We start from the raw sequence: 23,103 nt of genomic DNA, 5'->3' as shown, positions 1-23,103 counted from the left end.
TCCGAGGCACGGTGAGACGGCTCGTGTCATTATTGGAAATGAAAATGGTTTGTCTTTGGCAGGGCTCGAACCCACGTCTACTGGCGTATGAGGCCAGCGTTTATGCCGTTACTCCACGGCCGCTCACATCTTGGAGGTGAACCAACGGAAGCGAACCAGATTCTACGAGGCGTTAGACAAGGTTGTATACTTTCACCTATATTATTTAACCTATATTCAGAGGAAATATTTAGTGAAGCCTTGGAAAATTGCGAACATAGAATACTTCTAAATGAAGAACGCCTAAACAACATCCGCTATGCAGACGACACCGTTATTTTTGCAGACAGTTTGAACAGTTTAGGGCAACTAATAAACAAAGTAAATAAAGTAAGTGAAAGATTTGGACTTCAAGTAAATATATCAAAAACTATATTTATGATCATCAGCAAAAATTAAATTAGAGACGCTCAACTACTTATCAATAATACACCAGTGGACCGAGTAAAACAGTATAACTATCTTGGAACAAGAGTAAACGAACAAGGCGATCACTCATAAGAAATAAAATATAGAATAGGGAAGGCTAGGAGTGCATTCAATAACATGGCCAAACTCTTTAAAAGCTGGAGATAAAAATAAGGCTCCTACGATGTTATATCTTCTCAATATTGTATTACGGAGTTGAATCCTAGACACTCACTGAAGCAATGGAGAAAAAACTTGAAGCCTTCGCGATGTGGCTATACAGGCAAATCCTAAGGATATCATGGACGGCCAAGATAACCAACGAGACCGTATTACGAAGAGTGGGCAAAGAAAGAGAGGTGATGTATATTATTAAAAGCAGAAAGTTAGAATATCTCGGAGACATAAAGAGAAACGGCACTAAATACAGATTACTGAAGGTAATCCCTCAAGGTAAGGTATTCGGAAAGCGAGGAATTGGGAGAAGAAGAATATCATGGTTAAAGAACCTGAGAAAAACAACTAATCTATTTAAAGCATCAGTTAATAAAATAATTATAGCCAGAATGATCGCCAATATTCGAAACGAATAGCCACTAAAAGAAGAAGGGTTATGGCACTAATGAATTCTAGGGTCCGACTCATTTCATATGTGCAAATTTTTTGAAATTTTTATTTAGAAAAAATGTTTTATTCAAAAGGGAATATGTCTCAAACTTTTCATTAACTTCGAATAATTAAACTGTTGACCTGTTTATACCAAGAGTGATATTAAAAATTTAAAATGAAAATTACTTATTTACTTGTTTACCCAATTCTTTTTGTCTTGTTTTTCAGGTTGATAAGGGTGAGACAGCTACTGGCGTCCGATATTCGCCGATGGATGTGGCCAAATACATTTTTTGGACAGGAGATGAAAAGGGAGTGACTGCATCCATCGAAGAATTTTTGAGAGAAGATATTGTAAGTAATGATATAATATAAATTTTAATAAAATATGTATGTATAATTGCGCAATGTAAAATCCTTATTATTACGAGTATATCATACTCAGAATTTTGAATATAATATACTCTTTGCCATGCTTATGCTTCTTCCTAAAGTGCCCTCCCCTCAGTGGCAGATGGCTATTCCAATTGTAAAGTCTTCCCTTTTTGCAGTCGTTCTTATTAGGTATATAATCACAACTTAGCCTGTCTATTATCCAATATTTCTTAGCCACGATAGACTTTTCCGTCCTAGTTCTTTGTTCTCTCAATCTTTCCTTTCATTATTAGTTTAGTATATTGGTAGTTATTATTTCTCAGTATATTTAATACAAATACCTTTAGCGTCATCTACCCTTGCAAGAATACATCTACTACCCATCAATAATTATTGGAATTTGAGCCACAGGTCGCTTCCAAGTAAATATTGCTCCAAATGATACATAATGTAAAATATTCTTAAGCAATGCTGCTGTAATTCTCAAACACCTTGAAACAAAAACGAGATTGATTACCCCAGCTAATTGAAATAACATTCGAAAATAATACCTCAACCAACTGAGATAGTTATCGTTCACCCTAGCCTAGCTCAGTGTCCCAAGGTCTGTGTTCGTCTTGTCCTAATCTTAGATATATGAACTATGAAAATTCATAATGGAAGCAAACAAAACAATATTCTAACCAATCATGTTTATTGTGCGAAAAAGATATAATAAAAATGTGACTTATTAAATGCATTAACAAATATATTCAAATTATGTCTTCCAATCCCGCAATACCGAGATCTCGGTATTGCGGGATCTTGCGTCATTTTCCAATCCCGCGTGATGCGGGATTACAGGTGCGGGATCCGCGGGATTTGCGGGACTGAAAAAAGCGTACATTACTGCTGTAGTTACGCTCAAAATTTTAAAAATACTGTCTTGGCGCCGTATTTTACAACGACATAGAAATGTGACTGCACTACTGATTTATCTCCAAAAGCCTCGTAGTTACCAAGTGTCGTGTGACGATGAAACTGTTCATCTCCCACCGAAAAGTTTACTTCGAAAAGAAAGAAATTAATGATTTTGTAACGGAAATGAACTTCAGCCCTTTAAATTCATCTGAGAGCAATGATGAGGAAGAGGCTGATCAAGTAAGAAACACGTGAGAAACAATGTAGAGGTTCCATCATCAGGTTCCGATCTTGATCTTACATTGCAACAGGAGTTAGAGTTAACTATATCGTCAGCATGTAATGTATTTACTTTGCCCGTCGCCATCTCGAGCTAATACACTTGAGTCCATTATTAAAATAGAAATGACTCTATGAATCTGGTGAGTCAATGGGAAAATATCTTACATTTACATATAAAGACTAAAAAGGAATACCGTCGACGTATGGAAGCCGAATGGGCATTTTCTGCTGCTGGCTATATTGTGTCTAAAATACGCAGGATTTTGGCAGATGGCAGTTTAGATTTTAGAGTACATACTCCACGCGGTCGTATCTACTCTTATGTACGGTGAGTAGAAACTCATCACATCAACATATTTTTATTCATATGAAATGTAGTATAAACTTATACTTTATGCTCATACTCATGAGAACGTACTTGGAGTTTATACTCCGTTTTTATTCATACCATCCAATATGTTGTGTTTCCTTTGCAAACAATTTCAATTGAAAGCTTTAGCTCAGCTAAATAATAGTAACTTATAGCTGAGTAATATAGCAAATAAATTAGTAAACTATATTAATTTTCAGTTGAAAATGGCTTTTTTGGGTTGTTTTTTTAAATTTTGTTGGTGTATTTTTTGAAGATAGATTTTTTGTTTTTCCTGTATTTATTACTGTTTTTTGTGAAGAAAAAACAGTTGTGATCTAATACTAATAGTAATACTTAAATAAATGTGGAGTTAGTTTTTTTTAATGGCATGGACTTTATGTCATTCAGCTAGTCACAACATGAGTATTAGTGTCATGTGTAATGTGTATGTTGAGTAAGTGTCTTGTTACTTTGCAAAGTCGACGTCATTGTCTTTGCAAAGAGACGCTAATTGTATCCGAACGTCTGCGGTCCCTCCGGTGAGTACCGATCCCACAAGGACAGAAACTATATTCATTTATTAATTTATAATAAATGAAAAATTCCTGACCCTAGTGAGATTCGAACCCACAACCTTTCGGATTTTTTCGATCCAAAGGCAGGCGCTCTTACCACTGAAACACGGAGGGGTCTTGGAGTTAGTTGATTCATTTATTGTTTTATTTGCCTTATATTAATATGACTATTTTCAATATGCGAGATCCCGCAAATACCGAGATCCCACGGGATTGAAAATTCTTAGTCCCGCAAATACCGAGATTGAACTCAGGCGCGGGATTGGAAGCCCTAATTCAAATTCTTGCCAAAAACTAACAATTCTTGGATTATACTTATGCATGGCTTGTGGTGTTGGTTCTATGGTAACTTTTTGATGTCGAATGGTCTTGACCTGGGCTAGATGGACGGCATGAGGTCAGTGCAGCTCTAGTTTATTGGTGGTGTTGGTCGCTGCAGTCTAGTTACGATGCATCCTGTCGTCTTTGCCTTATAAGTAGCATCACCGGTGATGAAGGCAGGTGCTGCCGAAGGGAGAAAGGTGATTTCTATCCAAAAACTAGAAGATAATAAAACACATATCAAACATCAAGAAGTGAAAACCAAAATGTACCAAGTCTACCATTTTTTAAGATATAATCAGAAAGGGTAGCAGATGGCGAGAATTAATTACTAATAGTTAAACTATTTGATTACTAAAAGCATATCAATAGATCAAAAATATTCAAAATTAAGATACCAAGACATGTGGAGAGTAACGTCAAGGTTAGGTATATAAACAAAAAAGGTTATAAAAAATTAAAACAGGCTTAGAAAATCTTGTACAGTGATGGTTAAATACTTACCCCAAGAGCGAATATGAAAGTCTGGAAATAAATGAAGATGTGATGGGCTCATCTCTTTAAATAAATTAATTTTTTCCCTCCATTACTAATTGCCACTCTCATTGACATGACTGCTCAAAGTATGAGGAGATGGACAACCATGTTTCATATTAAAAGACAGATATATAGAGAGTAAGGATATACGGAGTACGTTCAGTATAATGACTTAGATGTTAGATGAAAAGTGAGTTGCCTATAGAACGGGCGCCCAACAGGTTTTTAACGAAAAAACAAGTTAAAACGAATACAGAAGATAATCATTAATAAAATATTAGAGAAAATAGAACAAAATATTTACTTAAAAATAAAATAGCAAAGATGTGAGGTTTGCAACGTTACAACCTGGTAGAGAGATACCCCAAAAAACTTCTCCCAAACTCCATCCAAAACCCGCTCCTATTTTTGAGCTCAACGTAACTTTTGAACGAATAAAAATAAATTAATCGAATGAAGTTCAAAATGTTCGTTATTCCATGTGGTACCCCGGTTTGTTATACATTTACGCCCTATCTACCACTTAAAATGGAAAAACTACTCCTGGAAGGGGTATGCAGTATTAAATGGCTCCCATGTCTCTCAAAATCAGTGGGGGCTGAACATCTGAGCTTCTCTTGCCAATGCCACTCCGAATGTCTAATTTTTCAGCAACCTTATGGCCTCACAGAAATTATTTTCAAAGGCAACTCCCTCACCTGACTCAGCTGCACAAATGCTGACCCCAGGATCTGCCACCTCTGATGGGCCTATGCCAGGCACTTACAGAGGATATGTGAAGAGGTTTCCTCCTCCTCATCATTTACGGAACCGTGGACCATCCGCCAATCCAAGCAGATGAAGGTGCCGTCACACAGGTGCTGAGTCTACACAGGCGGGTGAGCATGCTGACCGCCAGGGAGCATCTTCTACGATTTAGACTAGATGAGGAAGATGGGCTGTGAGATTTTTGGATGGCCTCACTATATGGAGCTTAGCCTGTCTCAAACCTCCACAATTGGCCCAGGAGTTCTGTAATCTCCGCAGAAGAAGCTCCCTGAGATTACCCAGACCAGTACTGAAAGGCACCCCAATTACAAGTTCGGGTTCTACAGGCAGAGTTGATGAGCCCGTTCATTATCATTGTTAAAACCTTGTTCTTCTACTATTACAGGAAAAAATCGCGGAACGAAGCTGAAAGATTTCCGCAACTTTTTTAGGGTTATTCCTTTTTATGCATGTTCCTCATAGTGAAAAGTATCAAACTTTCAAGTTGCATGAAATAGAAAATCACGGACAAAGATCTATTCTCATCACATATCTAGATCATAATTAACACCCTTAAGTTAGTAGTCTAGGCACCAAATAGAGGTCACCGTGTCCTTCTCAATTCTGATGGAAAAACTCAACGGTTTCTTATGAATTTTAGGCTGCTGATTACGAATTTCGAGGGTGCATTTCGATCCGAGTGGTCAAAAAATTGTTATAAACAATTTAATTGTTTATAAATTGTTTCTAAGGCTCTGGCTGATAGACTAAAAGAGATAAAAAAAATGTTTTAAATAAAATTTGTTCCTTAATAAAAAACGAAGAAAAAATCGCTTAGTAAACTTAAATCCAACAATTGGAACTCAAAATATTGTAAAATTAGTGCACAATGCAAATTGCAAATTGCAAAATAAGTATTTTTCGAAGATTTATCGATCGTAACTCGGCTTCTACGCATGAAAATGAACCCTAGAAGTTCCTATTTTAAAGCTTAATTAATGTGCTTCCAATGAAAGTTTCTTTAAGTGTTAAATTACTTTATCTTCATTTGTTTTAAAGTTATACCCGTTTGAAGTATTAATTCTCTTAAAAAAATTGTACATTAATTTGTTTATAAGGGTTTTAAGCAAATTTGAGCTATAAACATTTATACTTTAATTAACAATAATGATAGAAGAACTCAAAATTAACAATTTGAGCTTACGCAAATGTTCGTAAGTTTATTTTTGGCCAAGATATCGATATTTAAATGGCGCGCTATGAGGCGCAAGATCGGCTCACCGCGTAAACGTTCACGCGCTAACTTCTCGATGCAAATTATAATTTCTATGTATACATACGTTATCTTCGTTTTTCATTTTTGAAGATCCTAATAAAATTTTATCATATAATTCTTGTAATTAAATCATCATACTGTACCTCGTCTCACTTTCCATTCTGTTTACTTTTTCTTCTATTTTTTATACTAAATGAGAAAAAAATATTAAAAACTAATATTTCAGAAGTATAACTAAAAAGTAAGTTGATTTTATTTATTAATACTATTTTAACAAACATTTTTTTATGCATCTTCATAGAGATATACAGGGAACCACAGCTTTTTTACATCTGCATAAGTTCTTAGAGAAATTTTTACAGTTACATGGTGGTACTAAGTCTGTTCTTGTGGGCAGTAAAATAAAAACTTTTTGGGGCTTCAGAGTCTATATGAATTATCTATATGATATCCATATAAAGTGGATCTAGTTCTTTTGCAGCATCATCAAGGCCCGTCAATTGTGTGTATGCCGCCACATCATAAATGCTTGTTTTATATGCAATGATGATGCTGCAAAAGAACTCGATCCATTTTTATATCTTTATCACATATTGGCTCATTTGAATGCATAGAAGCCGAGTTACGATCGATAAAGAGTCGAAGAATACTTACTTGACTGTGAGCCGATCTTGCGCCTCATAGCGCGCCATTAGAATATTGCAATCTTGACTAAAAATAAACTTACGAACATTTTCGTAAGCTCAAATTGTTCCTTTTGAGTTGTTCTATCATAATTGTTAATTAAAATATAAATATTTGTAGCTCAAATTTGCTTGAAACCCTTATAAACAAATTAATGTACAATTTTTTTAAGAAAATTATAAATTCAAACGGGTATAACTTTAAAACAAATGAGGACAAGGTAATTTAACATACTTTGTTTAAAAGCCTATTAATTAAGCTTTAAATTAAGACCTTCTAAGGCTCATTTGCAGGCGTAGAAGCCGAGTTACGATCGATAAAGCTTCGAAAAATACTTATTTTGCAATTGTCAATTTGCATTGTGCACTAATTTTACAATATCTTAAGTTCTAATTATTGGAGTTAAATTAAGTAAACGTTTTTTTGTTTAATTTTTTTTAAGGAACAAATTTTATTTGAAACATTTTTTTATCTCTTTTAGTTTATGAGCCAGAGCCTTATAAACAATTTATAAACAATTAAATTGTTTATAAAAATTTTTTCACCACTCGGATCGAAATCAACCCTCGAAATTCGTAATCAGTAGCCAAAAATCCATAAGAAACCGTTGACTTTGTCCATCAGAATTGAAAAGGACACAGTGACCACTCTAGCGCCTAGACTATAGGGCACTAGTAGTGTTTATGCAAATTTTTTAAATAGAATTATTACTTCTTTGTCAATTCGTAAACTGGCATAGTGAAGAAAATCGTCGTAACAGATGCGTTTTTTTTTTACAAAAGAAAATTCAATTTTCACACAGATGCCCCTAGGAAACCCCACAGTTTTTACTTATTACTGATGTAATTTAAAAAGTTTTTACTCCTTGTTACTAACACAATTTAATTTTTTGCATTTATCTTAATTTTAAGGTACTATGGGTACTTTTGTTCTCTCTTGAATTCCTAACATCTTTATTGTCGTTATTTTTTTCATATTGCTTTTTATACTTCTTTACACGCGATACGCGTAATAAAGCCTCCAGCTGGAAAAAAACTGTCTTCTTAAAACCAATATATATTTTTCCCCAATTTTCATAATCTTGATTCTAAATAATAACGTACGCCGTTTCTCATACCATACATAATTTATTATTTATCAAAGAGTGGCCATAAAAGCCTGCCGAATGCGTCTAGAATGACAATAAGCTTTTTCACTGTTTGTTTTTCTTTTGTTCGCGAGTATTGAAAAAGCTCTCCTCATAAACGTCTGTCAAGGTTACTTTTATTACGCCTGGCTTGAGTAATAACGTACTATTTATATACGGTACAAAAATTTCTGATGAAATTATTGTGCCGAATAGTATCCATTAACGTTTAATGATTCTCCCATTTCCTTTTGCTATGTGGATGTTGCCGACAATGTTAAAATATAATGTATAGACAAAAATAACGTGACCTATAAAGAAAGCTAAGGAGACATGAATGAGTAGGTTGATGGAAACTAAAATTCTATGTTAAATCGGAACTAGCTTTCAGAAAGTTTCGAGAAATCTTATAAAAGTAACAAGGAGTTTGTCTAAAAACTGTGACAAACCATATCGTAAGACGACAGAATAGGGCTTTTCATTCACAGTCATTTGTTTCGAGCTTCTGTCATATGTCGGATAATCCATGTATATTAATATTGTAGACCTCCGATAGCACTCTGATGCGCTATAGGGGCTTTCAATCAGCAAAGTGCTTATCATATGGGAGCTCTGGGTACACGGACTCCCACAAGAAATCCTACCCCGATCCATGCAGGTCAGCGTGAGGCGCTCTATTTCCGCTATCTCTGGTAGTGACTTCTATTATCTTCGATCTGAATTACTTGCTCGGGCGCCGAGTCCCCGCTCTGAGCTACGTCCAGTTCGGTGTGGGCCATTCTTGCCCGTTTTTTGGGTATTGTTAGTATTTTTCTGTGACCTTCTCCTATTGTTAATGTTTTATTGATTTTTTTAGTGGTCGTAGCCATTTTTTGAGTTCTTTTAGAATTTTTTGGGAGATGTCTGAAACGTATAAAAGTCAACATTAATAAAATATAATGCGATGCCAAAGGTGAGCACGTTGTCTTTTTTGATAAAGCTACGATTATCTAGCCTTTATTATATATGTACTAATATTTGCTGTTTGGGTCTTCTGTGTTTCCATCTATGGTACACATAATACCTTAATATCTCTTGCAGGATCCGGTTTGGGTGGTCTTCTATCTCAGCAAATTTTGTTCTGGCTTTTTCCTCCATCATATCCAGTACTCTTATTTGTTTTAGGCCTCTAAATAAGAACCGTTCGGCGACGTATCTGGGCACGTTGGCAGCTTCTCTGAGGCAGTTGTTGTGTGCCGCTTGTATCTTCTTTTTGTTACTTTGACTTGTGTGACCTCATTCAAGAGATACGCCTGTAATTATAGGCAGTATAATGCTATTTATCAGTCTTAATTTTGTTTTCATGGCTAATTTGCTTCTTCTTCCGGTGAGTCCTCTTATTGTAAATTCGTAACGTGTAAATTGAATTATTGTATTTACTTTTGGAAATTTTGGAAACCAATTTTTATTACGTGGAAACCAATTTTTATTATGGTTGCCACTGAAATTACGTTTATCAATTTAATGCCCCAACATCAGGATAAACATTTTTAGCACATTTCATATTTCATGTAAAAATATATTCTGAAAATTGTGTCTTAAAATAAATATTATATTTATTTATTTAGCGTATGACATTTTGACACATTTATATGGTTACAATATACAATAAATAAGTTAAATCAAAATTGACTATGTATAAAAATTCGTAAGCTGGCAAACGTCGATATTTTTAATCTAGTTAATAGACCTATGCCATGCAACAAGTAATAAAAAAAGCATTAAAGAAAAATAGAAAAATAAAGCTGAGCCTTATAGACATGGAAAAAGCCTTCGACTCAGACAAAAGAAAAGATATATGGGAAAGCCTAAAGAAGAAGGAAGTAAGTAAAGAACTGATAGAAGCAGCAAAGAGTATATACATGAAAACAACAAATACAGTAAGGAAAACAAGGAAACAAGGGACGGAAGATCAAATAGAAGTAATGATAGACCAACATCAAATAATACAGACAAATTTATACAAATACTTAGGAACAGTAATCAACAACAAAGGAGACATAGAGGACGATCTTAACAACAGAATGGAAAACACAGGAAAACTATTCCAAGCACTAAATAGAGGATTCCTTAATAACAAAAAAATATCAACAAAGGCCAAGATGACAATATACAAAACAATATATAGACCTACGGTGACATATGGAGCAGAAAATTGGATATTAAACAAAAGACATCAGAGCAGAATACAGGCGGCAGAGATGAAATACCTCAGAAGAACGATCGGAGTAAAAAGAACTGATAGAATCAGAAATGAAGAAATAAGAGAAAGACTCAAAATCAAACCGATACTTGACTCAATCAAGGAGAAAAAATTGGCTTGGTTCGGACATCTAACCCGGATGGACAATAATAGACAAGTGAAAATAGTGTGGGACGCCAAACCAATAGGTAAGAATAGAAGAGGAAGACCCATTAAAGAATGGAACAGTGACATTTCGCAGATACTGCAGAGTAAGGGTAAGACTTGGCAGGAAGCAACACAGATAGCATCCAATAGGAAGGAATGGAGACAGTTCGTTAAGAGCCAGGACAATTCAGAAGAATGTAAAATATTGTAATTTAATGAATTGTATTATAAATATGGCCCAACACCGAAAGGTACAAATGGGTCTACTGATTAAGTAAGTAATAGACCTATGTAGGTGCCGCAGTCAGGTAATATTCGTGGCACTGCTTCGTTATGTGCTTGATAGTTTGGACCTTTCCGCAGCTGCATGATGGTGATGGTAACTTACCCCATATGCGCACATCGACCGTGTTTAGTTCTGATACGGTTATGTATACACCAGGTCTTACGTGGTAGGTCAAATCCAGGAGGTGTCTCTGTGATGCAAGGTATAATTCTGTTTGGTTGAGTTTCCGACCATTCATGGGTCTAATTGATGATCATGTTGAACCCGGTGGTTGCGGCCAATTCTAAGTTTCGTATGGAAGATTTTTTGGAGCGTAGTCGACTTTTGGTTGCACCTTTTCAATAGTTATGAATCGGCAGTGCATTGTTGTTAAAGATTTTCTTTAATATTCCTTGATAGCAGACTGAGTAGGCGACGGTGTGGTGATGGAATGTAGATTTGTTCACCTCAGCGCCCATTCTCATGGTGTTATTCTTGTACTGTTGATCCATATTTGTGCACAATATTCAAGTACAGAATCAACAAGAGCTATGCCTAAAGACCTGAGTGTGGATGCCGATGCCCCCCATGTTATGCCGCAAAGCTTCTGAATGATGTTATTTCTAGTTTTTAGCTTCTTGGCAATATACTTAAGTGTTCTATAAATTTAATTGTTCTGTCCAAAGTCCAAGTATTTTGATGTTTATTGTAGGTGAGTCGTGTGTTATCAAAGTTAACGTTAAGTGTTCTTGACGCCAAATTGTTAAGGTAAAAGCCGGTTACTGCAATTTTAGAGGCTTTTGGGCTTCTGTTCAGCTTCGCCCAATCATCGGCATAAACAAATTTGGTGGTGTCTATTGTCGGCATGACTGAGATGTAAAGCAGCGGTGCGAGTACCAAACCTTGTGACAGAACGTTTTTGAGTTTTCTGGTTGTGCTTACTTCTGATCCCAGAATAACTTGAAATACTCTGTCGGTGGTTAAATTTTCTATTAAACCAGCGGATATGGATACGAACTTCATAACGTCTGCAAAAATGAGGATGACACGACTTTGTAGATGAATATTTAATATATTTTACATGATTTGGGTCTTAAAAGAAAGTCCAAAAAGACAAAAAAAAATTGAGTTTAAAATATGAAGAAATAGAGTTCTAAAAAATAATCAACACTATCTGAAACTGTACAAACTTGCGGTTTCAAACTAAATTCCACTGTAAGTAGCTCCAAATACAAGTAGCTTAAATATTATGCGTGACCTGTCCTGTGGTGAAACTACGAAAGGTAGACGCATCTTGTTAAAAATAAACTTAAAATCTTAAAATCGAAGCCCTCCTCGGATACAGAAAACTTTGCAACTAGTTAGGCACCCCTCAGATTTATTCTACATAAAAAGCTGTACACATCATCTTCATAACAAGTTTTCAGGGCTTACGAACTTTGGGTTAGTATTATTTGAACTTTGATTACCACCGGGGATGTTAGAAAATATATTTATGTAAAACTCGTTATCAAATATAACAGTTAGGGAGACCGGGATGCTAAATTTGCAGTTACTAAAGCGTGATGGAGACCTATTGGGTTGTGAAGATTAGGTGATAAAACCAAATACAGTTAAGTTTTAAATTTTAGCGGGAGAGTGAGCGGGTATAAATTTTCAAGAGTCGTTTTTTTTCCAATTATAGCGCCATATATATTAAAAAAAATATCTCGATTAGAAGTTACTTATTTTTACCTAATGAATCCAAATCTGCAATAAAAAATGGGATTCATAATCCCATTTAAGCCTTTAAAGTTACCCCCCACCCCACCTTCAGGGGAGAAGTGTTAGGTGTCATTTGATAAATTTTTGAAGAATATAGAAGACATATTGTTCAGTTTTTTGATCTGACGTCCATTTCGCGAAACATTCTACCATCTAGCTACATACTTTTGGCACACCCTATATTATATGATTTTAGCTAGATCGCCCCATGAAAATTATTATCATCATCATCATCAGCCTCTCTCAATCCACTGCTGGACATAGGCCTCCCCTGTTTGTCTGCAAAGTGTTCTATCTTGTGCTTTTTGTATCCAGTTTTTTGTTGTCTTTCGTAAGTCGTCTTGCCATCGTATTGGTGGTCTTTTTCTGCTACGTTTATCGGCTCTTGGTTTATCTGGCAACGTGTCCAGCCCATTTCCATTTTAAGTTACAGCTTCTTTCAATGACGTCTATGACTTTGGTCTTAGCTCGTAGATCTTCGTTTCTAATCCTGTCTCGCAAAGTGGCCCATTGATCGCTCATTGATCCTCATTGATCGCTCAATTCTTCTCTGCGCTACTCTTAGTTTTTGTGCGTTTTTCTTTGTCAGCGAAAATGTTTCTGCACCATAGGTCATCACCGGTAGCACGCATTGGTCGAAAACTTTTTTCTTCATGTTAGTTGGAATGTCACTCTTAAAAATGTCCCTAAGAGCTCCGTATGCTGCCCATGCTTGTATTATTCTTCTGGATACTTCTGTTGTTTGATTGTCCTTACCTATCTTAATTTCGTGACCCAGATATACAGTGCGTCCATAAAGTAACGCATAAATTCATTATTTCGTAAACTGGCGATATTAAGGAAAAGTCCCGAAACAGGTCGACTTTTATTTTTAAATTCCGATTTTTTGGCATATATATCATACCAGTGACGTTATCCATCTCGGCATGATGACGTAATCGATGTTTTTTTTAATGAGAATAGGGGTCACGTGATAGCTCATTTGAAAGGGTATTCAATTCTCTATTCGCTAATATAAACATTAACATATTTATTTATACAAGGTGTTCAAAAAAACATTTTTTTAATTAAAATAATCGAGACAAAAAGAAGAATGTATGTAATTTATTTAATTCAAAATACGTTTTACTGTTGTCAGAAAACAGGAAATAAATGTTTATTTGACAAATAAATATTGTTTTTCGCTTAAATTCAATGTTAAAGCTGCCCCCACCTATCTCTTGGCAGTTTGAACATTTCGTTTAAACGAAAATCAATGTTTATTTGTTAAATAATTTTTTTTTCTCTTTACTGACAGCAGTAAAATGCAATTTGAATTAAAATAAATTACATAATATATTCTTCTTTTTGTCTCATTTATTTTAATTAAAAAATGTTTTTTGAACACCTTGTATAAATAATTATGTTAATATTTATATGATTTGATAGAGAATTGAATACCCTTTCAAATGAGCTGTCACATGACCCCTGTTCCCATTTAAAAAAATCATCGATTACGTCATCACGCCCAGATGGATGACGTCACTAGCATTATATATATGCCAAAAAATCGTAATTTAAAAACAAAAATCTACCTGTTTCGGGATTTTTCCTTAAAGTCGCCAGTTTACGAAATAACGAATTTATACGTTACATTATGGACGCACTGTATATATTTGTCTACCAGTTCTATTTGTTCATTTTGTATTTCAAGGTGTTTACTTGGTACTAAGTTCGTCATATATTTTGTTTTTGTTATATTCATTTTTAAGCCTATTTTATGACATGCCGTACCAAGTTCTTCCAACATTTTCTTTATTTGTCCCAAATCGTCTGCAATCAGGACTATATCGCCTGCGTAGCTTAGGTGGTGTAGCATCTCTCCGTCCACATTTATTCCTTTATCACCCCATTCGAGGGTTTTGATCGCTTTTTCTAGAGCCGATATGAAAAGTTTAGGAGACAACGTATCCCCTTGACGGATACCTGTATGGATTTTTATTTGTTTGTTGTTAGCGTGTAGCTGTATCGAGCTTGTCGCATTTTTATATATATTACATATTAGCCTCGAATATCGGCTATCAATGCGGCTCTCGTTTAGTGCTTCTATAACACTGTCGAGTTCTACTGAGTCGAATGCTTTGTGGAAATCTACGAATGCTAAAACTAAGGGCTTGTTATATTCTATGGATTTTTCGATGAGTTGTTTTATTGTTTGGAGGTGATCGTTGGTTCCAAAGTTTGCTCTGAATCCAGCTTGTTCTCTACTTTAATACAGGTCTAATTTTTTGTCTAATCTTGTGGTGATTACTCTCATGAAAAGTTTATAAATATGGTTTAACAGACTGATTGGTCGGTAATTTTCCAGATCAGTTTTTTCTCCTTTTTTGTACAGAAGAATTGTTTTGGCTCTATTCCATTCAGATGGTATGGATTTCTTTGTCAAACATAGATTAAAGAGATCTTTTATTTTTCTCATTAGAGGTTCACCGCAATTATTAACAGCCTCGATCACTATTCCATCGTCTCCTGGTGATTTATTGGATTTCATTTTATTCATCGCTTGTCTAATTTCACTGAGAGTTATTTCTGGCATGAGTTCAGAGAGTTATTTCTCTGAACTCATGAACTCATGAAAATTATTATCAGATTATATTTCCTCCGTAATCCTTAAAGGATTTCCTTCAAAATAAAAACAAAATCAATCGCGCTAGAGATTTTAAGATTACCTTTCTTTTACAACATTGTGACCAGCCCATTTCATTATGCCCCTCTCAAATCGTTAGATTTTTTAAAAAATATATACCTACTGTTCTTCATGTACTTAACTCACGTTGTCTTAATCTGACGCACTCGAGTTTTTTAGGATAGATTTTTTTAGTGGACTGTCCTCACCGCACGCCCCTGTATTAAGAGTACATATAGGGTAGGAGTACAGATTAAAAATTTTGTTTAAATTGTTGCAGATGTCTGGTGAGGAAGCTCTCGCGTTTCTGCAGGAGGTAAAATATGATCTGGATAAACTAAAGAATCACTATATACAGATGGGTTTAAACTCTTTACAAAATACAAAGGTAAGTCAATGTACTATACTTTAATGTATTCAAAAAAACATATCTTAAAATATAAAAACCTTATCTTGTAAAAGGTATATTTAAAATCCCTAAAAAGGGCTATATCATAACAAAACGTTTTCGGAATCAATATTCCATAATCAGTGTTATCACCTAAAATAAGTATAACTCTATAAGTAAAGGAACCGTGAGGTTAAATTTTGACAAAGGTAAAAAAGTGAATAGAGAGTTATACTTACAGGTTTACATGCTTTAACCTTTAACTACCCGCGCATCAAGTTATAACATAACTACACGCGTGGCGTAGTTTATACGCCACAAGCAAATACACTTAAAAACAGCGGTTTGTTTATTTTTTTTTTACATACACTTAGTTGTTTGTTATAAACCTTATTAGGCATCAGCGTATACTTGGAGTTCCTTCTCAGTAATCTAATTCGGATTTATAACTGGAATCTGATTCCATGATAAATAAAACTACTAATAAATTTTTTTTAATGTGATTTTTTAAATGAGAAAAGTGTTGTTTATAAAGAAAAATATATTTTGTGACATAATGACTAAAAAACAATTGAAAGATATACTTATATTACTACTTATATTACTATAATCGTGACGTATATTGCCCACCACCGGAAACAACAAATAATAAATCGTAAATTACGATCTTCCCAGAACGCCGATTATAAAAAAACTAAAACCAATTGTAAAGCACATTCCAGTGATAGGTTAGATAAATAAGCAAGGTCAAAAATTAAATTTTTAAATATATATGGAATAGAATTCTTATATCTGGCGTACTAAATACGCCAACGCGTGTAGTTAAAGGTTAAGCCACCAAAATATACGGGTAACAACCCTTGAGTAGTTTTTAAACAGTGGAGGTTACATTATACTTTCCGATTTTAAAAGATGTTAAAAATATTTCCAGATTAACCCCTGGCATCACATGACATCAACCATATTCCTTGGAAAATTTGTAGGTAGGACCTTACATGGCAGAGTTTAGGTGAGAACTGAACCGGAATGGCTCTCTGCACGGTGTCAGCACTAGATTGTCAATGTACCTTGACATACTGTAATAATATTAACGTAATAAGACTGTATATACATTGACAATCTAGTGCTGACACCGTGCAGAGAGCCATTCCGGTTCAGTTGTCACCTAAACTCTGCAATGTAAGGTCCTACCTACAAATTTTCCAACCAATATGGTTGATGTCACATGATGCCAGGGGTTAATCTGGAAATATTTTTAACATCCTTTAAAATCGGATATTATAATGTAACCTCGACTGTTTAAAAACAACTCAAGGGTTTTTACCTGTATATTTTGTTGGCTTAAAGCATGTAAACCTGTAAGTATAACTATCTATTCACTTTTTTACCTTTGTCAAAATTTAACCTCACGTTTGCTTTACTTATAGAGCTATACTTATTTTAGATGATAACACTGATGATGGAAAATTGATTCCGAAAACGTTTTGTTGTGATATAGCCTTTTTAGGGATTTTCAATATACCTTTTACAAGATAACGTTTTTATTTTTTGTGATTTATGGTATACATCCACTTGAAATTTTTCCTTGTGATATTTTTATATCTTAAAATATTGTATTAATTATAACCAGAAAACTAATATGAGGAAACTAGGTGATCAGAGTGGATTCCGTGCTGGCAGATCTTGTGTTGATAATATAAAGTAATAATGTAACTAATAGTAAATACTATTTACTTCAAAAAATTATAGACAACAGATCCGCCAGGAACTTACCGACTCATTTAGTGTTCGATCCTTTAGAGAAGGTCTATGATATAGCACCTACCCTTAAAAAGATTGTTTGAAATATTGACGAAGGCAAGTCTAAATAATGCATACATCAACGCTATAGCGAACGTGTACATAAATGCAAAAAGTGCCCTTAAAATGGAAAATAAAATTTCATACGCAGTTCTTGTTGTATATAAGGACACCCAACTTCGTAAGAGATAAATTGAAGAGCTCCTGAATATCCAAAATTTCACTGATGAAAACAATGAAAATGGTGGAAACAACGGAGAACATGAGTATCAAACGGCCGAATTAGAAATACCCCCACCAAACATGGAAGAAATTACGCATGCCATAAAAACGCTTGAAAACGATAAATCCCCTGGTCTGGACAATATTGATGCCGAACTAATTAAAACTGGCGGTCATGAACTCATAAGTAAAATCCATCAATTAATAGAAAAGGCCTGGCATTAAGAAATAATGCCGAAAGAATGGTGTGGTAGTATTATTGTACCCATACACAAGAAAGGAAAAAAAGGAATCATGCATGAATTACAGAGCTTCGATATTATTAAAAAGATTAGTACCATACGCCGAAGAAATAGTTGGTGACTACCAGTGTGGTTTTAGGCCTAGCAGATCGACTATTGATCAATTATTAACAATAAGACAAATGCTTGAAAAGTATTGGGAATATAATCAGGACGTGCATCAGATCTTTATAGACTTCAAACAGACTTATGATTCAATTAATCGTGCAACATTATGGAAGGCAATGATCAAGCTCGGCGTACCCAAGAAACTAGCTGCGGTAACACAAATGTGTGTAAGTAACTCCTTTGCACAAGTTAGAATAGGGGGGAAAATATCAAATGCTTTCTGTGTAAATTCTGGACTGAGACAGGGAGATCCGTTGTCCCCATTGTTGTTTAACTTGGCCTTAGAATATGTCATGCGAAAAATATATCACAAAATCAAATCAGACCAAACAATCACAAATGACAACAAATTAGAGCAAGAAGTTGAAACGAGAATAATGGCAGGAAACAGATCTTTCTCTGCAATTCAACATCTTATGAAGTCAAAACTTCTTTCACGAGGTGCAAAAATCCAGATATATAAGACCATAATACGACCAGCAGTCGTGTATGGAAGCGAAACATGGACGCTAACAAAAAGAGAAGTGAATAAATTGCTGGTGTGGGAACGTAAAATCCTTCGAATGATATATGGCCCTTGCAGAGACAGCGTGACAAACGAATGGGGGCGCAGATACAATAACGAGCTATAGTATGATATAATTGATCCAAATAATCGCATAACCCAGACATCCAAAGTGAAAGTTATCCTCCAACACCAAATTGTTCTAAATGGTCCACATAATGTTCAGAAAAAAGTCACACCATTTTGAGCGTCGGGTTTGGGGGGGGAGAGGGGGGAGAAATCGGTAAATTCGTAGTTTTTTAGGTTTTTTGTCAATATTTCTAAAACTATGCAGTTTATCATAAACAACCTTCTATACAAAAATGTTCTACATTAAATTTGCAATAAAAAAGGTCCTTTGCATAATCCTTCTAAAATAGACGGTTTCAAAGTTACGGAGGTAGTATAGTATAATTGGTCCAAAAAAGGCCTAACCCAGACATCTAACGTAAAAGTTATCCTCTAACACCAAATTGTTCTATATGGTCCACATATTGTTCAGTAAAAAGTTACACCATTTTGAGCGCCCGGTTTGGGGGGGAGGGATGGGGGAAAAGTCGGTAAATTAGTAGTTTTTTTTAAGTTTTTCGTCAATATTTCTAAAACTATGCTTTAGCGTAAATAGTCCTGTCGCCAGGGGGGGGTACAACGGCCTCGTTAATTCAGATGGACTTACCCAAGTTTTTTTTATGTATTTTGACCCGTAGAACACGAATTTTTTGGGTAACAGTTGATCCGGATGTCGATAAGATTGTTATAGACCAAGAACTTGAGGAATCAAATAACAGCGATTTTTGGCAAAACAAAACAATATTTTGTATTTTTTGGGTCATTTTAAGCAAAAAATATTTCTACAAGTTTTTTAGTAGGATGCACAGTTTTCGAGATAAACGCGGTTGAACTTTCAAAAAATCGAAAAACTGCAATTTTTAAACCCGAATAACTTTTGATTAAAAAATAAAATAGCAATTCTGCTTAGCGCCTTTGAAAGTTCAAGTCAAATTATGTCGGTTTTGATTATTTGCATTGCTAAAAATTTATTGTGTTATTGTTAAACAAAGCTACAAACCACTAGTGCGTGAGTGATGTTTCTATGATTTCTCATTTAAAATCGAACGAGTAGGTAGAATAGGTACTAGTGCAATCAAGACTATTTCTACGTTACATGCGTTAAAACGCATGTAAAAGCACGGGAAACCCTACGTGTTTATAGCTTTGTTAAACAATAAAAAAATAAATTTTTACCAATGCAAATAATCAAAACCGATATAATTTGACTTAAACTTTCAAATGCGGTAAGCAGACTTGCTATTTTATTTTTTAATCAAAAGTTATTCGGGTTCAAAAATTGCAATTTTTCGATTTTTTTAAAGTTCAACCGCGTTTATCTCGAAAACTGTGCATCCTACGAAAAAACTTGTAGAAATATTTTTTACTTAAAATGGCCCAAAAAATACAAAATATTGTTTTGTTTTGCCAAAAATCGCTGTTATTTGATTCCTCAAGTTCTTGGTCTATAACAATCTTATCGACATCCGGATCAACTGTTACCCAAAAAATTCGTGTTCTACGGGTCAAAATACATAAAAAAAACTTGAGTAAGTCCATCTGAATTAACGAGGCCGTTGTACCCCCCCTGGCGACAGGACTAAAACAATGGTCTATACAAAAATGTTCTACATAAAATTTAAAACAAAAAAGGTCATATACATGATTGTTATAAAATCAACGGTTCCAGAGTTACGGAGGGTGAAAAGTGGAGGTTTTCGATACTTTTCATATTATCTGGACAATTGATGATGATTTTGGGTGGTGAGGTTGACGTTTCTTCAAGGACTTATCACTAACATATCATCGGCCACTGAAATAGAAAATTTTATTTACAAAACACAATCCTGTTAAAGAAAATTTCTATAAATTGCCCAAAGAATATAAAAAGTATCGAAAACCTCCACTTTTTACCCTCCGTAACTCTGGAACCGTTGATTTTATAACAATATTATGTATAGGACCTTAAGTGTAGGAAACAGAAACCTTGCAAAATGGACACAAGTCCGGTTTTATTTTTTTCTGGTAGATCAAGGGGTGCTTATTATAAGTCTAACTTTTTCTGAAAAAATTTCGCCCCGGAACCCCCTTTTTCACCCCTTTAAAGGGGGTAATTTGTGGTTTTTGCGGAACGTAGCCCTTCCTGTACCTTTTACAAAAAATTTTTTTTATAGAAATATGAAGAGGACTACATTTTCTATGATTTATTTTCCGACAGCATATGTCTATCATTCACAGTTTAGCGGGGGTGGCGCCCCAAAGTTGACAAGTTTTTAAAAAAGATGTTTTTAAAAAAAAATATTTTTCCCTAACTGTAACGAAAATTAGGAAGAAATCCTGCGACAATTATTCACAACTAAGTGACTGATTTTTTGGTATAGGTTTCACTTAAGGGTAATTGGCCTATTTTTAATTACAGGGTGTTACATTTTAAAAAACCCCTTTTTATACCATCTGAACCGTTTATGCTAGAGTAAAAAGACTTTCAATGATTACCCACGTACTGGTGCTATTTACAAATTTGTATAATTTACCTCCATTTTTTCCTCAGAACCACCCAAAAAAAAGAAGAATTAATAAATAAAGTGATTTTTTTGAAATCCTTCACACACAATGCCCTTTATTAATATGCTTCATATATCATTTTGTGCACGTTATTATTACCCATGCATGGACACCAAAAGCGATTTCCTAGTGCAACCCCTGTAGCCAAAAATAAATAAATAAAATGGGGGTTGAAACTTATTTTTTGTTTTTTGCTTTTTGATCCATACGGGCATATGCTTCATCAATAGTGCTTTTCAAAAATATATATGGTTATTGCAACATTCCTGCGGAAACCACCCCTATCCTTGAAAATATACTGCAGAAACTACCCCTATCCCTTGGCGAGCATGTTTTTACAATTTCCTCATTACTTATGCATTATTTTTAAACAAAACTTATACAAGGTTAAAGACCACTATTTACTCTAAAAATTAGGTTCTATTCATTTTTTTCGTATAAGCAACCGTTACGGCACAGTGGCGCCGTAAACTTCGTGATATGCTTGGCGGGTTCCAGTTTTTGGTTTTTATTTCGTCACTTGTTTGTTTTATTGATAAAGTACTTATGTAAAATAAAACAACACAGTGTGAGCTACAAATTATGACCTATACACATTTTACATTCTTTGCCCCCCAAAGCCACAGTGGTGGCCCAAAATCAATTTTTGCATATTTTCGCCACATACACGCATTTTATTTCATTAATGCTACCTTAATAGCACAATATTCACCCTTAAGTGGTCGCTAAGCAGTGGCGAATCCAGGGAGGGGTGATGGGGGCGATCACCCCCCCCCCCCTCCACCCTCAAACCAAAAGTGATATTATATTTAAAGATTATAAAAATATTCATTTATTTTTATAGAAATACTTATATTATTATTTTTATAATGATGGCGTCCTTTTTATGTTTTAGTGACAGTGGCGGATCCAGCATCGTTAAGGGGCGTGCCAATTGGCTAAATTTCTATAAAAATAAATGAATATTTTTATAATCTTTAAATATAATATCACTTTTGGTGTGAGAGGGGGGGTGATCGCCCCCATCACCCCTCCCTGGATCCGCCACTGCTTAGCGACCACTTAAGGCTGAATATTGTGCTATTAAGTTAGCATTAATGAAATAAAATGCGTGTAGGTGGCGAAAATATGCAAAAATTGAATTTGGGCCACCACTGTGGCTTTGGGGGGCAAAGAATATAAAATGTGTATAGGTCATAATTTGTAGCTTACACTGTCTTGTTTTATTTTACATAAGTACTTTATCAATAAAACAAACAAGTGACGAAATAAAAAACAAAAACTGCAGCCCGCCAAAGCATATCATGAAGTTTACGGCGCCACTGTGCCGTAACGGTTGCTTATACGAAAAAATGAATAGGACCTAATTTTTAGAGTTAATAGTGATCTTTAACTTTGTATAAGTTTTGTTTAAAAATAATGCATAGGTAATGAGAAAATCGTAAAAAGATGCTCGCCAAGGGATAGGGGTAGTTTCTGCAGTATATTTTCAAGGATAGGGATGGTTTCCGCAGGAATGTTGCAATAACCATATATATTTTTGAATAGCAGAATTGATGAGGCATATGCCCATATGGATCAAAAAGCAAAAAACAAAAAAAAAATTCAACCCCCATTTTATTTATTTATTTTTGGCTACAGGGGTTGCACTAGGAAATCGCTTTTGGTGTCCATGCATGGGTAATAATAACGTGCACAAAATGATATATGAAGCATATTAATAAAGGGCATTGTGTGTGAAGGATTCCAAGAGAATCACTTTATTTATTAATTCTTCTTTTTTTTGGGTGGTTCCGGGGAAAAATGGGGGTG

At 34.7% G+C, this 23,103-nt stretch overlaps 1 protein-coding gene across 7 annotated transcripts in view; it reads left to right on the top strand.

Annotated features, from left to right (window-relative positions):
* The window catches only part of LOC114336036 (uncharacterized), a 1,032,611-nt gene that overhangs the window by 452,579 nt on the left and 556,929 nt on the right, over positions 1-23,103 (top strand). For 5 of the 7 annotated variants that reach the window (XR_007696076.1, XR_007696075.1, XM_050642550.1 and 2 more), the window contains exons 7-8: positions 1,285-1,410; positions 15,595-15,702. The exons of 1 other annotated variant lie outside the window; for it this stretch is intronic. Coding sequence is in view for 4 of the 6 variants with exons in the window: in XM_050642550.1 (XP_050498507.1) it covers positions 1,285-1,410; positions 15,595-15,702 (234 nt within the window). In the remaining 2 variants the exon portion in view is untranslated. The remainder of the gene's footprint in view (positions 1-1,284; positions 1,411-15,594; positions 15,703-23,103) is intronic. One more of the 7 variants, XM_050642553.1, reaches the window with a different exon arrangement.

This window comes from Diabrotica virgifera, chromosome 2 (genome assembly GCF_917563875.1).
Source record: "Diabrotica virgifera virgifera chromosome 2, PGI_DIABVI_V3a".
Lineage (NCBI taxonomy): Eukaryota > Metazoa > Arthropoda > Insecta > Coleoptera > Chrysomelidae > Diabrotica > Diabrotica virgifera.
The sequence above is the reverse complement of the archived record's forward strand: the minus strand, read 5'-3'. Positions and strand labels throughout refer to the sequence as shown.